This window comes from Pieris rapae, chromosome 20 (genome assembly GCF_905147795.1).
Source record: "Pieris rapae chromosome 20, ilPieRapa1.1, whole genome shotgun sequence".
In the NCBI taxonomy this organism is placed as follows: Eukaryota; Metazoa; Arthropoda; class Insecta; order Lepidoptera; family Pieridae; genus Pieris; species Pieris rapae.
Window position 1 is genome coordinate 3,378,124 of NC_059528.1, and position 20,970 is coordinate 3,399,093.

The 20,970-nt window shown below is 32.1% G+C and overlaps 1 protein-coding gene across 1 annotated transcript in view; it reads right to left on the bottom strand.

Annotated features, from left to right (window-relative positions):
- The window catches only part of LOC110996029 (protein eiger), a 33,575-nt gene extending 23,073 nt beyond the window's left edge, over positions 1-10,502 (bottom strand). The window contains exon 1 of the mRNA XM_022263513.2: positions 10,017-10,502. Coding sequence (XP_022119205.2) covers positions 10,017-10,334 — 318 coding nt within the window. The 5' untranslated portion in view covers positions 10,335-10,502. The remainder of the gene's footprint in view (positions 1-10,016) is intronic.
- Between the last annotated feature and the right edge of the window lie 10,468 nt (positions 10,503-20,970).

Here is a 20,970-nt window from a genome sequence, read left to right on the forward strand (position 1 = left end):
GGTATCCATTTGATAATGTATTTCTTAGACATTTTAGTCTTACAATGCGTAACTACAGAAATCAAATATAGAAAAACAGTGCATCTATAATGTTAACTGAAAATACCTTTCCTCTTTTATCAAACCCCAAAATAAAAGAAAGGGGCATAATTAAAGTACGGAGTCTTGAAATTATTAAAAAAAAATACCTACTAAAATAACCAAAATAATTTATTATTTTGGTCTTAAGGGATGCAGCTGACGTATCAAAACGTTGTATATGATTATTATAAATAAATAGTTAGCACCTGTTTTCATAAATATAGTTAGTTAGCAGTAAATAACCTATAACCCCTAGATGGGACAGAGCACAGTGAGTCTCCATCGCATTCGGTCATTCATAAATATAGCGTCATCTTATTTAGTAAGTTAAGAAAACTTTACTAAAGAAAATATGTACGTTGAGATGTCATTAAAAACAGTTGTCTTTAGTTACTGAAGAAAAAATAAACACAAAGAACAATTATTTTATTTATAGCATAGACCGTAATCACACTTTGACAGTTCTCACTTTTTTAATATGGCATGACCATGGATACAAGTCTTTTAGCCACACTTTAGACTTGTTTTCGAATTTTAACCTCATGTCGTAGAAGCTTGACGTCCCTAGAACAATGCGAAAGGCCACGCCACCTCGAAAGTAACACAATACAGCCCACGAATAATAGAATCACGTGAAACAAAGTAATGGGTGTTTATTGTTCGAAAGGAAGGCGTCTGTAAACATCAAGTAAGCCTTTTTAGCTTTCAAACAAGTGTATCAATTAACACTTACTTTGTATTATGAGAACAGTGCTCTGAATTTAATTACAACTCAGCTACCACAAAAGCTTTATCAGCATGTTTACCAAAAGCATGTCTGAGTCATTAGGATCTTTGAAGCACACAGCCTCATAATACTTAAGTAAAACATGTCAGATGCAAGCAGCAGAACAACTAATGCAATGTACCAACCCAACCCCCATTTTAACACCGTGGTGAACTGACCTTTATTCTTCGTTTAATTACACCGTACAGCGATAAGTTTAAATTTCCATCGCTGCATATTTTAATTTAATTTATATATTTGTATTACCTTTTTAGTATATTTTTGGACACAGATTAACGATAATTTTGACTATCTATTCCAGTGATTCTCAACCACTGTTCCGCGGCACTTTTGTCTGCCGCCAAATTCCAAAAGTGTGCGGCCAAATTATACAAAAATATAATGATGTATTTAATATTTCAAATCTTTATTTTTTTTTCATTATTAGCTTATAATTAATCCCTTATTAAATGTTTAAATATTATTAAAGCATATATTAGTTTATTTCGTATATTAAAACTTAGTTATAAACTATTTATGTAATGTGTTGTAGTAAATAAATATTATTTTTTTAGCTTTTTATTTGTGTTCCACCAAATTTTAAAGTCGTTAATTTTGTGCCGTCAAACTTTCAAATCATTAAATATGTGCCGTAACAAAATAAAGGTTGAGAATCACTGATCTATTCTAATTTCAATTTTTCTAATTCAAATTAATTTACAGGAATATAATGAAGACAGGAAGTCTTTGTCTCTGGTAAATCCCTGGAGATTGCTCATGTTTCTAGGAACAATTGGATTCGTAATAGGTTTAAATAGACTGATTAGTATGAATGTGCAATTGCAGCGGCGAGCTCAATAAACAATAGTTAGACAAAATGAACTATAAAAAACTTAATTGATAAAAGCTTTCCGACTTGGATCGGCAAATTTATTCTTCGTGGGCGTTACGTAAGTAATGTATATTAAATAGTTGATTATGAAGATGTGGTACTCGGTATTGTGGAGAGTAATAGCTCTAGACCTTTTTTATAATACTTTATGATGTAACTATCTGTTCTAGGCAGTCACATAGTTTCACATTTAGTATTGTACGTTGTCTATATATAAATGAATGCTTTTCGTTAGTCTCGCTAAAACACAACTGGTTGTAACTTTTGTGTTTTTAGAAAATAAGTTTTTTCTTATTTATATCTTCAGAAATTTGTGTTTCATAACTGTAGTCTGAGGTCCGATGTCGTTGGTCTGTTTTAAAAAGCTTTCACGCAATAGATAATATGAAGTGCAACTGGTCAAAGGTTTTTAAAAATTAAATTAAATCAATTGTGAAAATAATCTATACACGATTGTACGATTTGCGATAGTATACAATTTATCTGACAAAACTTTTATTTTTTAATGCATAAATAAAAAAAACTAAGTAACTACTATATAAACTCGTATATAACTAGATAGAAGGTAGATTTGGCGGTATTATTGGGTTCCTGTCTTTATCTTGTATTTTTTCACAATCTTAAACAAGTGACTATCAATGCACGTTTATATTCTTACATATTAAGATAAGATAATACTTGGAAATCTTTCACTAATTATAACGATTTTAATTTCCTCACATTATCTTAGTTAAGTTTTAAATAATTGTTAGTTGGTATCGAATTTCCATTACAATCAACAGTTTTGCTTAATTAAATGGTTTTCAGTTGATAGATATATATGTAGGCATCTACGTTTTTATTGACTTAATGAAGGCGAAAGAGGAGGATATAAGGACCTATGTGCAATCTTGGCAGATCTGAGGGTAAGATTCAGAAACGGATTTAGCTCTAACTCTCCCGTACATCAAAAACAAATTGCATTTTGATATTACATAGTTGCATAGTTCCCGCTATGTCTTATTTCTCCTACCCCTGTCTGATCTTATTCTAATCTCAGCGCTAGACAGCGTGGAACAAGGCTTCTTCTCTGCTTCAAAGAGAATCAACTAGAAAGTCTTGCCAGGCCTATGGCTCGCTATAGTTATAAATTGATAGATTTATTTTCTATCTAAATAAATTCAAGTATATTATAATAGTATTACGTAATTTTTCTTGCAATTGTTTAAATAAGGAACAAAAGAATGAAAGAAGACCGACTTATGAATGTCAAAGCGCAAACAAAAAGGGAACAATGTTTAAACGAAGTAGAAGTTTGCAGAAGGCTAAACCCTAATAACATTGAAAGCAAAGACATTCAAAGAAGCCGTGCTAGTCGCGAAAATAATTTTCTGTGGCAAACCCCTAAAATGACTTGGAAATAATAACAAAAGTTTGACGAACAAAACATAATTGGATATACCTATAACGTTCGTTTACATTAAAATTAAAATATAGTTATACCAAAATAATTGTCTTGTGTTCGTCGGTAATTCTACAAATCAGTTCCTATGGGTTTATTAATTTTTTGTACATGTTATCATCCACAAATAATCTACGAATTTGAACAAAATTCTTTAAATTTTGTTTAAGAACTGTATTTATCCGAAAAGTCTTATCGTGTTATGTCGGCAGACGTAACAAGCAGCTTGACAATAGATAAGGAATGTTTTGTGACCTATGACGCAATTCGAGTCTAGGCATAGAGAATTCCTGATGCTATCACCGTTAGGTTTAAGTCTTCGAGACATAAATAATGAAAGCAATAGTTTATACACTTTAAATTTGTTTATTATCTGTGATAATTATTAAATAATTCCGCCATTAGAGAATAAATGGCAACACAAAAACTTATCCAACAAGCAAATCTTGGAAACGTAATTTGTTGCTTTGGTTGCATTTTATTATTTTCAAAAAATTCGTTGCCATGGCAACAAACTCGGTACTAGCTAACGCTTCAAGCTAAAGTCCAATTTTTAAACTAAGGTCAAGTAAGGTTACCATTAAATGGCTAAGCAATATATCATTTTCAAGCTATAATACCTGAATTCAGAACTGTATTTCACTTGAAAAAAATATCGCCGGCACCAACTAGTTTTAAATAATTGTTAGAATATGCGAGCACTGACGTTAGGCACGGCCCCATTATAATAGCAATGTCATATTTATTAAGAATGAACTTAAAAAAAAACATTCAACTATGCACAGAATAAACCAAGAATCAGTGACAGACCATAGATATCTGTTTGTACAGACTACTAAGAATTGAATTCTTTGCAATATCAATATGTAAACAGATTCCCGTGTATGGTTTTGTAATACAAGCGCGGGTCAGTGTCCACTTTAATTAGATTTAAGCGTTATCCCAATTCTTGTAAGGGCTTGAACAGACTATTTCATAGTATTGTGTATAATTAAATACTATGTTTAATTGAATATGGAATAATAGCTTTAATAATAACTTTCTGGAAACGAGCGAACGAATTTCTAAAAAGCCAGAAATGTGGTCGCGAAACTTCCAGATTTCTAAATACCTATGGTTAGTTATCGATACTAGTTTAGTTATTTTAGGTACTATACTTAAATTTCGAACACTGACATCAGTTTGTACCATTTAAGTAAAAAATCATTACATTGTTAATAATTGAATCTTTTTTGTATTTCCAAAACAGATTTATATTTTTAAATAAATAGGTTTAGTTATGTTATATTCAAGAAAGAAACGGATATAATATTTGACGTTAGTATAGATATAGAGTTTGATATTCTAAAAGACTCTTTTACCTAGACCTTGCGAGTCAAAGGAAAAATCATCAGAAATGGAATAAGTTTAATAAAATCTCCTTCGTGCCTTCTCCATCTACATGACACTGGCAAAGTACCTTGTGCCCAGTTGGCACAAATTAAAGCCATTAAAAAAAAGTTTAATAAAACTAATAATTAGTGTGTTCTTCCCTTAACCCATTTGACTAGTCGGACACCTTCTGTGATCACAATCATAGGTCATGAACTCAGTTCGTGACGTCTCTCGCTTTGTCACACAATTTATCAGTTTCATGTTTCTTGCAAGAGTTTATTAAAAATAAAATACGGATCCCAACGTTTTGTTACAGATTAAAAAAAAACTTTATAATTATAAAGCCTGTTTATTTCCAATCTTTAAAAATGATTTATTTACACAACTTACGTTAAGTTTTTCCTTCACGGGTAAAGCTTTTCTCAAATATCTGCAACTATGGCTTTATTTTCTCTTTTTCATCGAATGCAAAGCACCAATGGTATCCTGGATGTGCTGACAAAGAACGCATCTTAAAACGTTGTTTTGCTGTCCATGTCCCATTAGGAGTCTTTTTACATAACATATCAGCTAACGTCGATTTGTAACAACTAAAACTATATATGGATACAATCTTAAATAAATAAATTATGATTATTAATATTTGTTTGTCATCTGTAGTGAACTATCAGTTAATTTTTGTTTCTATAATTTCCTCTGCATTTCTTTATGTTTGTACAGGTTACATTATTTCCTGTATACCTGTTGGCAAAACCCCAACACACTTATACTTTCGCCGTTGATCTATTTTCAGGATTGATGCGACGAATGAAGCTATGACGATGCTCGCTAGATATCATTCGGTATTCAGAATTTATTTATGTTTTATTATATAAACACAGCCAAGGCCAGAGGAAATGTTAATCGCAGCTTAAAATGCTATTTTGATATGCTATTTTATATACATTTCGAAGATTTTCGTATCTTGTTCTCATTATGACGGTTATACATTGTTATTTTATTACTGCGATCTAAATAGGATGGATTAGATTCAGTAAATAATGGTCCCTCTTAATCATAAAGATGGCATGGGTGTTATACATTTAATTAGATCTTGTAGTAATGTCAGAACTACACGAAATACATATGTAAATTCAAATTCCAATTAAAAAATAATTTATTCATGTAGGTAACATAATGTACACTTATGAACGTCAAAAAAGAAATATACATTGAATGTTTCTAATTTTACATTTACTGCCAGTTCTCAAATCAAGGGCGTAGAACTTTTTTCTTAACACAGCTGACCTATTCAGCAATAATTGCAACAAGTTTCAATACAATTTAATTTGTAAACTTTCCATACTGACACATAACTTTTGTACTAACTTTCTTATGCGGTTTTTCGTGGATCTAATTCTAATATAATCTTTCTGAGTGAACCCTGTAACACACCATTTTTGCTACGTAAATTGCAATCCGCACTTGCTAAATGCCTAAATTCGTATCGGTTATAACTAGTATATATTAAGTTTAAAGAAAAACACTTTTTCACGGATTAAAGTTATGTGTGAAGTGTATGTAAACTTATAATTATTTATATATATTTCATAACTTTAATCCGTAAAAAAGTGTTTTTCTTTAAATGTGTAAAAGTTATGTTAATAGAAGACAATACTATATATTACGTTTTCTACCATCACAAATTTTAATTCAAAGACAAATACAGGTCAAACAGTAGACACTAAAATTAGATTCTGAGATACAAATGTCCACGATGGGCAGAGAATAATTATAACTTTTTCGAGTCTTCGCATGGTTCGAATTTAGAATTTATCCATGACAAATTAAAATTAGGGTCTGTTTCACAATGTTTATTACTTATTGGTAGGATAAACAGTATTTTGGCGTTTCAAGACTGTCAGCGCTATTCGTCATAAAATGCAAGTATCTAATGCGGAACTTTTATCTATCGAATAATTTATGTGTTGCATAGCTATTTGTTACTTTATCCATATATTGTGAAACAGGCCCTTAATATCTTATAATCATATTACTTTTAAATACCAGAGATAGAAAGTACGGGTTTGCCATGAATAAGACTGCAATTGAGATTTTTGATACTGTGTAATGAGTGCAATATTGTCTAACCAATTTGTAACTATCAGTTTCATAAGCTTACATAGTTTTGCATTTGATAAACTCAGTTACGTTCAGTTGGTTTACTAATTTCATCCACATGGTTGTCATTGGCGTAAAGTTTACATCCGTCCGTTGGGTATTATTTGGTTAACCAAAAATAAATCTATAATAATCAGGACCCCTGATTGTAGTGCATGTTATAAGTAGACTGTAATTTACCTATACTAATTAGGTCGGTAACGACTCGGTTGCAAGAAACTAATTACTTAACTTAATAACTTAACGTATCAGCTATTTTTAAAACAATGTTTTTATCCTCAATAGAAGATCTAACTCCCGAACCCAATAACTAATCCACAATCTGAGATTGAAAACTATCTGAGTTCAGACCGTGACAGTCGATCGATTTCCTATCTGCATCCCAATAACCAAACCCTACGCAGACAATCCTTTTTTGACGACGAATAGAATGCAATCTCTTCGCTCACACTCATATTGAGAATTGAACACTCATATTTGATAATCAATAAAAACCAAATAAAGTAAATAAAACCGTACAGATAATATTAAAATATACATTTCTATGTTTGAAACCTGTCAAATAGCCTTTTAATTCTTTTAAAAACTGGTGTACCGACCTACCATGGATAGCTTGTTTCGACAGATGGCTATTACATATAAAATTTATTAATTAGTATATTTAATATCTCAATCTAAGGAATAAAGCTTCTTATTTGTGTTTAGCTTTTAAATTTACAAGTTAATTCAATTATATTTAATAATTTTAAAACAAGCGATAATGAGAAAGACAGTGTTGGTGTATTTCTTAACTCCAGGTGTAGTTTTCAAAACAATCGTTGTTTTAGTTAAATTTGATACGTACGTAATAGGAGTACTTTGAGTAAACTAGTAGGTATGGCAGTTGTTACTATGCAGTAACAACCTCTGTTGCATATATTTTAGCTTAGTTTACGTTCAGCTTAAATTTGGCACAATCTTGGATGTATTCAATTTGTATAGTGGTGTAACACTTTACTTAAATTAAAAAATAACATTCTATAAGAGTTACACAAAGTATTACGTCTATCAAGCAACCGGTTTTCGCACGACCAGTTAGTAATATGCGGACATCCGACGACACTGCTTATGGTCAATGAGTTCATAAGGATTGTGAGGAAAAAAGTAAGGTCACTCCTTACTTTTTTCCTCACAAAAAATATTATAATCTGTGGTAAAGAATAATTTTACCACAGATTATAAAATAATAATAGCCATATTCAGATTAATTTGTCATTTACATAAACATTTCCAATTTAATCTTTTTCTAGTGTATTTGTGTGCCTTTTTTGACCAAGGCCTCCTCCAAGTCAGTTTTTGCGAGCACCACCACTCTGTGGAACCAGCTGCCCACTGAAGTATTTACGAACCAATTCGACTTAGGGTCCTTCAAAAGAGCGTACCAATTCTTAAAACGCCGGCAAGGGCTCGCGAGCCCTATTTAGAGCCGTGTTAGAATTCCATAGATAAGAATAAATGCTAAAGGACTACGTCTAGTACTCCGACTGCGGACGTGAATGTAGAAAAAGATAAAATTACGCTTTCCCTATGATTGTATTGGCAACAACAGACAACCATTTCTAGTCACAATCATGACAAGACTGTGGATGACTTGTCATGACACTGTCACTGTCACTGTTTGCCCAATCACAATCCAAATATGTAAAATCGACTGTATTCTTTTCAAATATATTTTGCAATGTGTTTCACTTAAGTAAAGTTTTTCAGGGTAACTTGAAACTTCTTCATTGGCAAGTGTTGCATGACTGGCGTTACGCCGATCAGTTGCCACAAAAATCTACCATTATTAGATCATGCACCATTTAAAAGTGTGGAGAGTATAGTTTACTTTTATGCGTAGTTTTGCACTCAACTAATGTTATGAAAATTTCAAGCCAAAATATTTACAATTGCTTACATATCTTGGCACGCTCTCACCAACCTTAACAACATTAGTTTTGTTTCGTTCAGAAATAACCTCGTTATTCCATGTTTCAAATCGGTTCCAGCGAATTGGATAATGAGTCAGTATTTATTTATGATAATTGTAACATTGTGATTACATGTTTGAAATTTTTCCTAAAATGTTGCCATATGTGGTAGACTATAAAATAAACGGAATGACAAAAAAATGCAGGTGGAGTATGGGTCCTCCATAATCGACCTGCTGTCTTTTTTTACTATCCAAAGACAAATCAATATTTACGTTCTTGTTAAACGTATAAAAATAATTTGTGTAATAATGATTTACACAGATAGGAAGGAAGGGATTTGCGTACCAATTCTTACACGGCCGGCAACGCTCAACGAGGCATTGGGAGGTTTGCCCCCTGTTCTATAAAAAAACGCACCTGCTAGTCATTCATTAAAGACGATACATGCCACATTGTCCGTGCATTATCGGTACTTATTTAGACAGTTGTTCGCAGTATATATGTATTTTATTTTCAATCTAATTTAATTTTTCAAACAGACGATACAGTAGGTACTAAAAGGTAAAGTAAAAAAAGATTGTATGGAAAACTGTTGCTTCATGTACACTTGCTACTTAAATATCAGTTGAGTTGCATTATCAAGATTTTGTATGGTGTGCCTACATCATTATTGGATACAAAATCATTGGAGATGGGTTCGTTATTGGAAGTAGCAAACATTAAATATTGATGACAAAGCTATTCTGGTGAATTCTAAAGCTCAGGTCCGAACTGTAAAACAATCCTATATAAACATAGGATCAGTGATTATTGAATGTAAATAAAGAGATCAGGTAAATTTCTAGGAATATTTCCATTGAGCCGGCTTTGAATATATTACGTGGTAAACACAATTCATTTGAATAAATTGTTTTTGTAATAGTAAAGACGATTTAAATTAATCGCCTTTTAGAATTATATAAAGTCAAAAGAAATCTTTTCAAATTGAGTTTGGATTCTGGGTCAGACAATTCGAAATTCGAATTCCAAGAATGACGTGAACTGGTAAAATGAAGATAATAGATTGGCATGAACAATTGTCTACAACGATCTAGATGAGAACCTTGGTCAAGGTCGATATCAATTATTAAACTCAACACTCATCTTAATTCAAACTAGTTCTAGTCAAGATAAATGAGCTTCATATTTATTGGTTGAGTTCTGTCACGTTTAATTAACGTGATAAAATTTATGCTCGCGTAGATAATATCAAAACATCTTTATGTTATGTAATAAACAACACATAATTACTTTAATTAGCCATTCAAACAGCTGATTATTCCCGATTGTTCAAAGCAAACAAACACTCACCGTGTCTTCCAAATTCTTGAACTCATTAAACAACCGATTGTTGGTCAACTTCTGGTTAACGGACATGACATTCGCCGACATCGCAATCATGCTCGCAGCAAGTTGATCCACCTCCTGTCGAAGGTTTGAGATTTGCACTTCCCGAACCACAGTTATCACGAGCAGCCATACGGCTAGAGCTCCCACAGACACACCGTAAATCACACATCCATTCCTACGACCACTTTTCTCCATCCCTTCCTTGTATTGTCTCTCGAAATCCCCACTCATTAAGTTCTTTGATGATTCTTTGATATCGCTCTCTGTTTGTGTGTACATAATGACTGATATAAGCGCAGTTTTCAACTATAGCACTCCGTAAGACAAATTATCGGTACATGTTTTTCGGATGTCGATAAGAACACGTGCTTAATGTTTGGATCGGAGATGGGACGCGAGTATACGTTGCGGCAGACCGGTTTGAAGTGAGGTGGGCTGCGGCGCCCGCGCACGTCTGCAATTTCGATATCGCGGCCACTGCAACTATTATTGGTTTTGTTTAGTGTATCCCGATGCTTCTAATTTGTACAATGGATATGGTATATATTCGATAAGGCGTAATCTAAGACAGGCAAGAGATGAACTGTAGTTATTGATTAAGGAATAATTAGGAGACATGAATACTTACGTTTATTTATCTTTCTAATTTTTTAAAGTCAACGTTTGTAATAAATTTATTACAAAATTGAGCCTAAGGTTACTATACTATACTTCCAATATATAAAATTATCTTGTCTCGGTGTTTATACTTAAAATCCTTGGAAATGGTTCGACCGATTTTCGTGAAATTTTGTGTGCATATCGGTTGGGTTTACGAATCGGACAAAATCTATTTTTTTACTCCCCTAACTGTTAATTGTTATTTTGCAGTTTTTAGACAAAAAAACACCACCAGTCTACGATCAACCCCTATCTTTTATTTATTAATTAATAACTTATGGCTTACAGTCTGTGGGGTATCATAGCAAAATGTTACAAAAAAAAGGTAGGCTAAATAAAATCACGTTAAGGAGAAACGAACGTATTCTAATATTATTAAGTTAACATTGTCTTGTTTGTTATTATAAGCAATATGTACGTGGAAATAACCATCGTCAAAAGCTCAATAAACCATTTATATATATTTTTAAATTAATTTTAATATTTCTAATTTGGTTTATTTTTAATTACACATTTAAATTAACAGAATCTGTGTAGTGCGGACTCAGTTTCCGCACCTAGATTTGTTCAGTTGTGCATAAAGTCCTAGCTAACTAAGCCAGTATCGTTTTTATCGTTCCTTCCTGAAGCTACAAAGTTTCCTGGGAACTTCGTAGGCGTCACAGAGTTACCTCACTGCATCGAGGATTTATGTTCGTTGGAAGACAGCTACGCATTCCTGGACCATGGGGGTGACTGATTCCTATACGCTGAAACAGCCTCTGCACAAAAGGCTGTTTGTCGTGTCTAGGACAAAGATATGTTTATTGAAGAAATACTAGCCCGTAATTATCCCTATCATTATTTTGAGATTAGATTTATTGGGGCTAAGAAGTCGCGAATTTCAATGACAATTTACAATTATGTTTTTCGTTTGATAAAATTCTAATTTTAAATTATGTATTAGTGCATTGCATGCACCAATGAGGATGTGTTCTTGTGAAGTCATTTGGAGTTGACTCCACTACTAAAAAATACTAAAGATCTTCGTTTTAAAACTAAAATAGACTAAAAGATACTTAATGATAGTCGATTCCATGCGATTAGTTTTTAGAAATCGTAATTAACAGTATTTCTGATTCCTAAACTATTTAATTCTTAAAAAGAAATCATTTTATCTTAAAACTTTCTTATATTACGTTTCTTATTCAGTTCATTAGCTACGCACTATTTGAAATTCATGCTTATTTATATTTTTACAACACCTCTCAAATCACCTGTTTGATTTTTAATACTCTTAAACTAAACAGATATGGATCTGTTTCAACAAACAGCAAGATTTGCTGTAATAATCTAAAAGGCGCAATAAAATTAGGTTTATGTTTGTGTTAGCAAATGTTCTCGACTAAATGAATAAAAAAGATGTCTAGAAAAGCACTTAAATACCTTAAAAGATATTATCCTTCATATATATATTAAACAAAGACTTCTTGCTGTTGATATAAGGCAAATTATTAATAAATGAGTCTATCAATAATTAATTAAAAGTATTACTACAACATTTATGCGTAAACCTTTTTTAAAGTTACATTTAAGCTAAGTTAAACAATTACCTAATACGTGTCTTGGCATTTGTATCTTTTAATGAGGTGAGTTTTTAGTCGATCCGAGATTATATATTGGTGTATAAGTCAGAAAGACTAACAGAAGACAACAGGGCATGTCAACATACTTCACCATAATTGTGCTGCAAGTGTCTACAGATCCTTGTACGCCAACAATAATAAATACGGTCTCTTATCTTTCTTTATCATGAGTCGCACAGCACTGATGTTATCTTCGGTAGTTGCTGTTACAGGACGTCCCTCACGCTGATCATAATTGAGATTGCTACGTCCACGCTTAAACTCATTAAAGGAATTGTAAATAGTGGCACGAGATAGGGCTTCATTAGTAACTGCTAATCGCATCCTATCATACCTTGTTTGTTTAGTAATCCCACAGAGAAAGTCATAATAAATCATTGGCAGATTTTCATGAAAATGAACCTAACGCGTGAAAATCGGGATTTCATGAAAATGCAATGAATGGTGTTTATAACATTGATAAAGTGTAACAAGAGTTTTAGATTTGCCGCCAATTCACAAAAACAAATGATCGATGAATGAAATATACTACTTTACCAAAGAGGTTACCAAAGAGTTCTAAATTTGAAATTCAAAATTTCAATTTCAATTTTAGAACTCTTAGGTAATAAAATTTTGTATAAAAATTGAAAGTTTCATAAGCAATGTTTCTAACTGGCCAGTTCTAAACATTTTTAAACTTAGTAAAGTATTCCATACTTACAGAAATATATCGTTACCATTTATTACGTAATGTAGTATTTACTTTTATAAAACATAATGTATACACATAGTGCATGTGAAAAATGACTTAATTTACATTCGCTTTTTCAAATTAAAAGAGAGAACGACGAGCTCGATCAACGAACAATAAATAATTATCAGCAGATTTGCTCCAATTTTTCAACAGGCGATATAATTTTCACATGTTATACTCGTGAATACACATAAAAATACCCTCGGGGTTAGAATATAAATAAGAGAAGCGACAAGATACGTCAAAAATCTTCAGAATCAAACGCAACGTTTCTACGTAATTTTCCATATTCTTTTACTTGTTTAATAATGTATAAATTCTTCGGATATACAAGGAAAACCATTTTTGTCTTATGGGATAAAATCTAAATGGATGGAACAAAATAATTCTAATAGTATTTTAACATTTATTTTCTATTCTCCGTGGCGTATCTTGTATTTGTTCTCGTATTCTAAGAAATACGTAGATATCTTTTGTTTTCTAATTAGATTGGACAAATTCTAAGAACGATTTTTATTTTTGTTTTGACTAGTAAATGTCTGCTAACTGATTATATATTTATAGATTTCAACCTTTTATTCAATAATATATTACATAAGTATGTAGAATATTTTATAATATTGCTCCTGATTTACATTTATCGTTACACTTTATAAAATCTGTGGTCGTTGAGAAACGTCATTTCTCTTGACTATCTCAAGTTTTTTTTTATTGATAAAAAGCTTGCCAACGCTTGGCACACTGTTACATCGCTAAAAAAAGAAAATCACTAAATACAATTTTAAATGTGACAAGCGCTTATAGGCAAACATGACATACACGAAGAAATCTAATATTAAACAAAACAAAACAACTATTTGACAAAACAAAAAAAAACACAGGAAAAAAATAAACCTAAGAAACTAAACAAAAATCGAGTTTTTCCGTGAGACCAACACGTCCATAAGTGTTTATAACAAAGAATAATAAATCTCAAACTTCAAACCGGAAAAATATCCTTATCTCTATTATAAAGAGGTTATTTGAAACGTGGTATCGAATAAACTCAAAACACATATTTTTTTCTAATAATAAAAGCCACTTTCTTACAAAACTTCGTAAATAATACGTTACAATTAATTATTAATATAAATAAATCATTGTCATTCTTCTTTTGAGGGAAATTATTGTTTATGACTGATGCCCGTTAAACGTAGGTTGTAACGTTAACATAAAGAAAAAAATAAACATACATATATCTATAATAATACATAAGGAAACCACTGATGGAAACCACATGGGGTATGTAAAATTTTGTGTCAACTTTTTACTCAACTATTTAATTATGGTAAGCATTTGTTCAATGTTCACGAAACAAGGCACATGTCCACAATATAAGTTTAGTTCAAAAAACTTTAAAGCCATCTCTTCTTCTATCTCATATTATTTACATTATTATATATATAGTGCGCAATTCCATCGGCTATTTCGCTTATAAATATTGTTGTATGTGTAGTTCTTAATTCTCAAATATATTTTTGACATACGGGTACCACAGTTAGCACTAAAACTCGACTGTAAATCTTACTCTTAAAGAGGACTAAGTAAATAATCACAAAATAAAGACAAACAATTTATTCGCTTTACCGCGGATAGGATGGCTGTAGTTATTTTGAAAACATCGCACCATATTTATACCGCGAACTAGACCTATATCCAATAACAGATCAGAAATGGCACATTTGACACTTGACACACATTTAATTGTATCAGTTTCACCTTGAACTAATATTGAGGCCTCGTGGACATCTAAATGTTTTTATCAAAACAAAATATCAAGCCCGAATTGGGTGTGTACGCAATATACAGAGTTGTTAATTAACAATAAAAACGGCTTGATTATTTTTTTAGGAAGGAAGGATTAGGAAGGCCAAATGTAAAACAAAAGACAAAACACTGGCGAATTTCGTTTCATTGCGATTGGTCAATTTTTTCGTGCAATTGCAAATCTCAGTTACAATATGACATTGAATGAAATTTGTCTAGATTTTATGCCACTATCGATTACAGGGATTTTACTGGGAAAAAGGGTTTAAATATATATTTACAGAGATGTAAAGCGTCGTACGTATCAAACTCCGATGTATTCGACAAATTGGTAATTTTTCCACTCGCCCGAGAAGCCTCCATAGAAAATGGACTCCTTGATAAACTCTGTAACCATAAAGAAGTAAGCAGTATTTTTGCTGATGAATGCGCGTTTGCTGAATCAATTGTTTTAAAATTTAAAGAAAAATCATTTTCCCGTGCAATCTTCTGCTTCCAATTAATGATGGGTTGCGTTGTTATTGACCGTTCTTCAGAATAGTGTCCTTTATGATAATAATACATCATTGCAAAGCCGGGCTAAAAATCAAATACTGAAACCAATTTTTTTATTTTATATAGCAAATAATATTTGTTGGTCTTACATTATATTGATATTATTGTTACCGGGAAAACTATCTTCATAGAACATAATTAAAATAACAATCGGTAAATTACTATTAAATGACGGGTTTTTATTTGTATGAATAATTATTTTTGACTTTGATAACTAGATCCATAAAAGAAGTTGAAGTTTATACAAGCTGTAACAAATGACTGAAGTTTAAAGGACCTCCTAACTTCGTCGAAAGTTATTAAAGAATGAACAGTGATCAAAAGGTACAACTTTCAGAAGAAATTCTTTATGTGAAACTTTGTAAGAACTCGCAAAGAATATAACTAGACTAGTCCTCCATAAACGTTTTTAACTTATTTAATAAATCTTATGCCAATAATAATAATAGCCTTTACTGCTGTCAAATACTTATCCTACAAATATGAAGTTCTACAAACACTAATAATTAATAATAAAATAAAAATAAATCAGTGGCGCTACAACCTCTTTAGGTCTTGGCTTTAGAATTCTGAATCTGTTTCATGATCACTTTTAACTCTAATAGGCAAGTAGGTGATCAGCCTCCATTGCCTGACACACGTCGTCGACTTTTTGGGTCTAAGACATGTTGGTTTCCTCACGATGTTTTCCATCACCGTTCGAGCAAATGTTAAATGCGCACATAGAAAGATTGTTGCTTGTTCTTGGCCAAATGCCTACTCGAAAGATTATACCTCACCGAGATGCCATGACGACGTGGCCAGCGACGTTACCATGGCTACGTCTGGCGTCACTGCGTCGCCAATGCATTTAGTTCATTGAGACATAGAGACGCAGTCAGGAATGAAAATAAGAAATATGTAATACATCTATAGAGTTTGAAAAAAACACGCATCCATTTGTATCAAACAAATTCTGTTTGATACAAATGGATGCGTGTTTTTTTCATACTCTATGTAAATTTAAGAAAATACCCTGAATAAATGTTCAATTATCTGAGGATGCCAATAAATCATTTGATGAAAAATATATGCGTCAGACATAGGCAGATCACCTATTCGTCTAGGAAAGAAAAATGACCAAACAAACGCATGCAATATAAGTCCAAATAGATACTTTTTAGTACGATCCAATGTAAAGTTTTAGCTTTGTAATCTGAAATGTCTGAACGCTAAATGTAACCCTAAGATGTGTAACCGACACTTATTAAGAATTTATTATGATATAATATACGATACGATGATTCATATTATAATATTGTACTAGTTTTCCGGTCATAAAAAGTCTACTAGCTATAACCATTTACTGATTATACTACTAATGGGTAGCATAACTGTTACTTTATTTATTTACACAAAGATCTTGAGAAGAGTTATTAACAACAATTATCCATTACAAGATACAACATTAAGCAATTAATGTCTTACATTTATTATATAAAAATATATCATTAATTATTTGACCTGTTTAAAGTTTCAAAAATAATGCAAAAAATATTTTTGCGTGCGTTTCTTTACTGAACGAGTAGGGTAGTTAGTGACCTGGCAGAATTTACTCACATCGCCTTTTTTTGGCTATATGCCACAAGGGTGACCTACTCGAAGTATACAGACACGTAGAGGTGACCCCTAATGGTACCTATTTTACACTGGATATACACTAAATCTCAAACTAATAAAAGGTCGAGCCCGTAGTTGGATTACCTAATGAAGCAGCCAAGGGTAGAGATTTAAACGAAAATGGCCATTACTTATTTCAAGAAGAAAGTCATGTATAGACGATTTTAGGTGATCAAGTTTAAAGTGTAACAGACTTTGATGATGCGACAAGCCGGAACCGGTGTGAAGACGATCCCTAATCTGCGTATCTACGGATGAGGGTAAATGTTATAGACTTGTATTTACGTACCCACTCTTGCACCTCTTTTTTGACAAGTCGACGGTACTTGAAATTATATAAGCTGCCACGACAAATAGTATAGAGTAATTTTGTTGTTGTTTTTATTGTAATAAATACCTAGTACATCATGTCGTGTAAACTAGATCAAAATGTGATGGTGATGTTGCATTTTTTAAATTCTTGCAATTTTGCTTAACCGAGATTGGTGCCTAGCCGTCTGGCGATATATCGAAAGATGTGCCTGGTAAACATTTCGGAGAATAATAAAAACTGTAAGTCAGCAAATTTGAACGTCTAATATTCGATGTGATTAAAAACACGTAGGCCATCATGAAAAATTTGAATCACCTAATTTTGTGAAACTAATAATATTTAGTGTTTAATTAATAACTAAAGAACGGAACATCTTTTTTTATTTTCAACACAGATTAATTCAACGCAGCAACTATTTACATTTACATCACAAACAAGACAACGAAAAACATGAGAAAAAAAGTTATACTTCTTACTTAAAAAAATATTAAAATTAATCAAAAAATCATTAGTAAATACCATCACCGTCGTATAAAAATTTAATAAAAACACAAATAAATATTTATTCATTCACCTGTTCTAAATATAAAAATACTGGAATATACAACTAGAACATAGTTATCGATTTTCATGCCACCTAGAACTAACTTTACGATGTGTTGATGTTTGATGTTTACGGGGTGTCGGGGTGCGCACGAAAACATTTATAATATTACTAGCGACCCGCCCCGGCTTCGCACGAGTGCAATGCTGATACTAAATACACTACAGAAAATCTGTGAACGTTGTATATAAAAATGTGGGTTATCCATAAGAGATAGACATATACCATCACGGACTTAGACCTTTTCATGTGCATTATTTTGATAAAACTGGTAGGGTTCAGCCTGCGTTTGCAATCTAAGCGGAAAAAATGTAATTATATACGACATAACATTAGAAACCACAAAAATAACAGTATTTCTCCACTATTTAATGGATGTTATTATACATATAAACCTTCCTCTTGAATCACTCTATCTATTAAAAAAAAACCGCATCAAAAGCCGTTGCGTAGTTTCAAAGATTTAAGCATACAAAGGGACATAGGGACAGAGAAAGCGACTTTGTTTTTTACTATGTAGTGAAGTAATGTTTCTGTTTTATTATAATTGAGTGTACCGAGCCAATGCGCAATGGAGAGGTTGCCTACTAAAACGTGTATAAAACAAACAATGATGTAAACTTTTTGATTCTCCTTCACCTGACTGTTCACTCTTTTTCTCTATTCGCTGATGACATTACCAATTCATATTATGAAACTCACTAGGCACATTGACATCCATGTGTTTTAAAGTGATTGCGCAATAATAAACATAGTTAAATTTAACTAGACGTAGATTTTAGATCGAAAACAAGCCCTTGCCACGTGAATTTTCCGATCACGTTGTACTATTGCGTACAACTTATATGCAATCTAGTACAAACATTTATACGACCTCATCCCACGAAAAAATGCTACACACACTACTGTCTCACAGCGTCTGACAGACGCAGATACGATACATTAACTTAACGAAAAACATATACAGGTCAGTTGGTCATGCATAAATCTAATCCACTGCGGACATACAAACTGATATAAAAAATTCGAGTGATATTCATCATCGTAAATCATCCTTATTACGGCCTGATCGGAATGTATTGAAACTGTATCAGAATAGTTTCAGCTAAATGTGTACTCAGTGTCCCCAGTACCAGTAAATTCTATTTGACCGTTTTCAACGAGCGATTGGAATCATCATCAAGCCACTTTCCGAGCGGCTTCATCCCTTAGGGTTGCGCAGATGTGGGGTCACACTGCATCTTCTACCGCATTTACCATGGAGAGTGTTATTCGGATTAATACATGCAACTGAGTTTCATCATCGGACGTCATCGCACAATACCAAATATCATCGGTATCAGCTCGACGACCGATGTTCTACAACTGAACTTAACTTAAAGCAGTCTTTGCCGCGCACCACCAATATGTGGACTAGCTAACCCAGTGAAGTATTTCCGAACCATTTCGATTTTTTTTCACTCGCTTTATTTTAATCAGTTAGAATCAGCTTACAGATTAATACTAAAATAACAACTATGAATACATCATAAAATACCAACAAAGGATGCTGCCTAGTGCCTATACAATAAATTAATGAGACACAAGTTTAATAAAATAAGTTAGGTTAGGTTTCCTTGTTGCTGGAAGCTAAAATACGGGAGCTCAGACTAATATGTAATAAATACATAATTCAATACGTTTTTGACATACTGGAGTCGTAATTAGTGTATCAAATGCTTGTTTAAATTACCGCCTAGGGCGAAGAATTGTAAATAGATCCAAAACAAACCAAGGAGGCTGTTTTAACTTAACGTTTCTGCGGAGATCTTAACAAATGTAAACAAAGGCTCGATATTACGGTGTCTAGTTTCATAGATCGATAATATTAATGTAGCAAAATAGTAAATATGAAATGTCCTCAATTATGTCATTAAAATCACCTTTAGATAACCTTAGTTTGCGATTTTAAATATAAATATTCCCATTTCATTGTGACAAATACAAAATAATAAGATATAAAATGTATCAAAACCTTTTTGTTCGTAAACAATTGACAGTATCTAATTTTCTTTATCTTTGGCTTTCCAGTTTTAATACGTTAGTTTAAGATTAAATAATGTAGGAATGAGTAGGCGCATAATATAGACCTGCTTGGGTCCGATAATTTTTAAATTTCTTGTTGACTTATAAGTTCGTTGTCTTAATGCCTTTAAGAATAGGCAAGGTTCCATCCTTAAATGACATTACATTGGGGTGCCAATGTGTATTGAGGTTTTATAGAGAAACGTAAAAAATATTTCTAGAATATAGTAAATCAGTTGCAGACAATCTTCAAAAGAAGACAAGACAAGTAAATAGTACGAGAATAGACAACGGAAGAGAGGTATGTACGGAAAACTGTCATCATTCATGTCCTAATGGATCTTTGGTTTAAGAACTATATTTATCAAAGTAAGTTATTATTAAGATGCTACAGGTAATAGAAGAATAAATATCAGAATATATTTCGTATCCTCATAAAATGTCAATGAACTACGTTTGTCCTAATTAGCGACGTTATTTATCATATTAGTATCCTTAATATGACGTAAAATGTAAAATGGCACACGTCACAATATTCATACCTCAGCTCCAACCAATTGGTAAATTTTTTAGTTTACTTCTTTGAGCAAGTTTGGAAAGTATTTTGGTTTGTTTCTTCCTGTCGACATCCGACTACTAGACATACATAAGGTGCTCTCCAATTTTTTACAGTAGGACTGAGAATATAAGATAAGATATTACAATAAGAATACAAGATAATTAATTGTCTACTATAATAATATCCTTTGATAATAAACCTAGACAAAAACTTATATTTATAAACGCTAAAAAAAATAACTGGGACAATATGAATTGGCGGGAAATAACAATGCCTAGATGATAATGATATTGAGGATCAATATTACATAATCCACTGGCTGACAAAAAAAAAT